The 509-nt window shown below is 70.3% G+C and overlaps 1 protein-coding gene across 1 annotated transcript in view; it reads right to left on the bottom strand.

Annotated features, from left to right (window-relative positions):
* Nucleotides 1–412, bottom strand: part of AURANDRAFT_68543 (hypothetical protein) — a gene marked incomplete at both ends in the record, with an annotated part of 11495 nt that extends 11083 nt beyond the window's left edge. The window contains one exon of the mRNA XM_009044241.1: nucleotides 202–412. Within this exon, the coding sequence (XP_009042489.1) occupies nucleotides 202–412 (211 nt within the window). The remainder of the gene's footprint in view (nucleotides 1–201) is intronic.
* Between the last annotated feature and the right edge of the window lie 97 nt (nucleotides 413–509).

Genomic DNA, 509 nt, shown 5'->3' with positions numbered 1-509 from the left:
GCGGAGGGGGAGGTGGCCGGGGCCGGGCTACCCGCCAGGAGCGCCCGACGGCCCCGGACCGCCGCTAAGACGGCGGCGACTCGCCGCCCTCGACCAGGGCCGCACCCCCGTGGTCACGAGCGGCCCTGTCCTGCATGGATAGCAAGATGTCGTAGAAGGCTCTCCATCCCAGAGGGCCCTCGGAAGACCCCTGGCAGTAACCTCGATGGTACTCGAAGACGCCCTCCGTGCCGACGACCTCGTCCGAACGGCCGAACGCCGTGACGACGACGGCGCGGTTCCCCTCGTCCATCTGGCCGAAGAGGTCAATCACTGACTCGGGAACTGCAAGTCGACGGAGAGACAGCTCCTTCCCCGCGCGGCGCGCGACGGAGTCGAAGGCCTTGGAGATGTCCTGGACGAGGACCGACATAGGCCGGCCCTCGTCCCACGCCTGCTCGCAGAGGAGCGTGGCGACACCCAGGGGCGAGGAGCAGTCATGCCCCCGCCGAGCGCCGAACTGCGCCCCG

The sequence above is a fragment of the Aureococcus anophagefferens genome (genome assembly GCF_000186865.1).
Source record: "Aureococcus anophagefferens unplaced genomic scaffold AURANscaffold_205, whole genome shotgun sequence".
Lineage (NCBI taxonomy): Eukaryota > Pelagophyceae > Pelagomonadales > Pelagomonadaceae > Aureococcus > Aureococcus anophagefferens.
The sequence above is the reverse complement of the archived record's forward strand: the minus strand, read 5'-3'. Positions and strand labels throughout refer to the sequence as shown.